Below are 2,857 nucleotides of genomic sequence, written 5' to 3' on the forward strand. Positions count from 1 at the left end.
CCAACGCGTATCCCACTACCCTCACCTCGTCCTCGGGGGTCCTGAGACCCGTCCTGCAGTCCAACGCGTATCCCACTAACCTCACCTTGTCCTCCGGGGTTCAGAGACCCGTCCTGCAGTCTAACGCGTGTCCCACTACCCTCACCTTGTCCTCCGGGGTCCCAGAGACCCGTCCTGCAGTCCAACGCGTGTCCCACTACCCTCATCTGGTCCTCCAGTGATTTACTGTAGCCTATATTTTGAATTTGCGGTAGTGTGCTGTAACACAGCAGCAGTGCTACTGTAGAACAAGACAGACTTCTAGTCACAGCACATTGTTAGTTAATGTTATAGAAGCATAGAAAGGATATGGAAATATGAAATATCTCTATAAAATGAAATGCATTTGATTTATTATGCTTTTTGAAGTGAAGGTAATTTAATAATGAACTTTGGCATGTTACAGTGAAGGGGTACCCGAAAAAAACATGTAGTTATGGTACTGTAATGGGGTAATTACTGCACACATACAATAACAAGTCTAACAGGGTGCTAAATCTGCTAAAAAATGGAGTGATATTGACTCCATCGGGGTATTTACGGGTCCCAGGTGTTCTGGGTGCACCCAGAGATCTTTAGCCGTGTGATATTTCTTGTTACGATCGGTGTCGCTGTTTTGATAGAGTTGTTGCTCCATACAACACTGCACAGACACTTCACTTTCACTCATGCATGCCACCACTCACACTACTGAACAGACTGGTTAGTTTGTGTTTGATCCCTGTGTTGTGTTCAGCTGATTTTGAGACAGTGGCCTGTAATAGTTTGATTTTAGGAAACAAATAATCAAGATATGAAATGACAGTTTTGTTTTCTCTCACTTCTCTTCCTCAGAGCGTCGATATGTCTGCTGCCAGCTGTCTGCTGACTGAAGATCAGTTCCTGTGCTCCATCTGTCTGGAGGTTTTCACGGATCCAGTCAGCACACCATGTGGACACAACTTCTGTAAAACCTGCATCACTCAACACTGGAATATTAATAAACCATGTCAGTGTCCCAACTGTAAGAAGGATTTCAACATCAAACCTGAGCTGCAGGTCAACACTTTCATCTCAGAGATGGCTGCTCAGTTCAGACAGGAAGCAAAAGACGTTCCTGTCTACTCAGGACTCAAAAAGAAGACCTGGATGGTCTTCCTGCTGGGTCTGATGTGTGTCTTCGTGGCCTGGATGGTGTCCGAACAGAAGAAACATTTTGCTCTTCTGAAAGATGAATGTGAAGCACAGAAGGCCGAGCTGTGCAAGACACAGTCTGAAATACAACAGATGATCCAGAAGGAGATCAAACACTCAATGGAGCTCAGTAAGGAAGACACAGACAGACTGATCTTCAGCGCTCTGAAGGAGTCTGTTCAGAAAATCCAGGCCGAGCTCATCGAGAAGGTCAAAGAGAAGCAGAGAACAACAGAGAAACTGTCCGAAGGCTTCTTCAAAGATCTGAAACAGGAAGTCTCTGAGCTGCGGGAGAGAAGCACTGAGGTGGAGCAGCTCTACAAGGCTCAGCTGAAAAAACTCAGTAACCAGATCCTGAATCTGCTCCCTGAGTCTGATCTGAGGAGGGTCCAGCAGCATGAAGTGGATGTGACTCTTGATCCTGACACAGCACATCCTAGACTCATCCTGTCTGAGGATGGAAAGCGAGTACATGACAGTGATGTGAGGAAGAATCTCACAGACAACCCAGAAAGATATGAGAAACATGTTTTTGTCTTAGCAAAGCAGAGTATTTCTTCAGGAACGTTTTATTTCGAAGTTCAGGTTAAAGGAAAGACTGAGTGGTTATTAGGAGTGGCCAGAGAGTCGGTCAACAGGAAGGGGGACATCACACTGAGTCCTGAGGACGGTTACTGGGTGATCTGGTTGAGGAATGACAGTGAGTACTCAGCTGCTGCTGGACCTAATGTCCATCTGTCTCCGAAGTCTCCTCCTCAGAAGGTGGGGGTGTTTGTGGATTATGAGGGGGGTCTGGTCTCCTTTTATGACGTTGATGCTGAATCTCTTATCTACTCCTTTACTGGCTGCTCCTTCACTGAGAAACTCTTCCCATTCTTCAGTCCCAGTCTTAATGACGGTGGTAAAAACTCTGCCCCTCTGATCATCTCTCCTGCCAGTCACTGAGGAGAACAACCATTTGGTTTTCTAGATTCACTTTCCTTTAATGTAGTGAATGTGTATTTAGCTTTGATGTTCAGTGCAAATATACTCAGGCTTTTTACTCAGGAGGATTATAGAGAGTGGTCTAGACCTGCTCTATCTGTAAATTATACAGGGGTCTAGACTTGCTCTATCTGTAGATTATAGAGAGGTCTAGACCTGCTCTATCTGTAAATTATACAGGGGTCTAGACCTGCTCTATCTGTAAATTATATAGTGGTCTAGACCTGCTCTATCTGTAAATTGTAGAGTGGTCTAGACCTGCTCTATCTGTAGATTATAGAGAGGTCTAGACCTGCTCTATCTGTAGATTATAGAGAGGTCTAGACCTGCTCTATCTGTAGATTATATAGAGGTCTAGACCTGCTCTATCTGTAAATTATAGAGTGGTCTAGACCTGCTCTATCTGTAAATTATATAGTGGTCTAGACCTGCTCTATCTGTAAATTATAGAGTGGTCTAGACCTGCTCTATCTGTAAATTGTAGAGTGGTCTAGACCTGCTCTATCTGTAAATTGTAGAGTGGTCTAGACCTGCTCTACCTGTAAATTATATAGTGGTCTAGACCTGCTCTATCTGTAAATTGTAGAGAGGTCTAGACCTGCTCTATCTGTAAATTATAGAGTGGTCTAGACCTGCTCTACCTGTAAATTATAGAGTGGTC

At 44.4% G+C, this 2,857-nt stretch overlaps 1 protein-coding gene across 1 annotated transcript in view; it reads left to right on the forward strand.

Annotated features, from left to right (window-relative positions):
- The window catches only part of LOC117949738 (E3 ubiquitin-protein ligase TRIM21-like), a 2,625-nt gene extending 462 nt beyond the window's left edge, over positions 1–2,163 (forward strand). Inside the window, exon 2 of the mRNA XM_034880270.1 lies at positions 874–2,163. Coding sequence (XP_034736161.1) covers positions 883–2,157 — 1,275 coding nt within the window. The 5' untranslated portion in view covers positions 874–882 and the 3' untranslated portion in view covers positions 2,158–2,163. The remainder of the gene's footprint in view (positions 1–873) is intronic.
- Positions 2,164–2,857: the final 694 nt, after the last annotated feature.

The sequence above is a fragment of the Etheostoma cragini genome, chromosome 8 (genome assembly GCF_013103735.1).
Source record: "Etheostoma cragini isolate CJK2018 chromosome 8, CSU_Ecrag_1.0, whole genome shotgun sequence".
Taxonomy (NCBI): Eukaryota; Metazoa; Chordata; class Actinopteri; order Perciformes; family Percidae; genus Etheostoma; species Etheostoma cragini.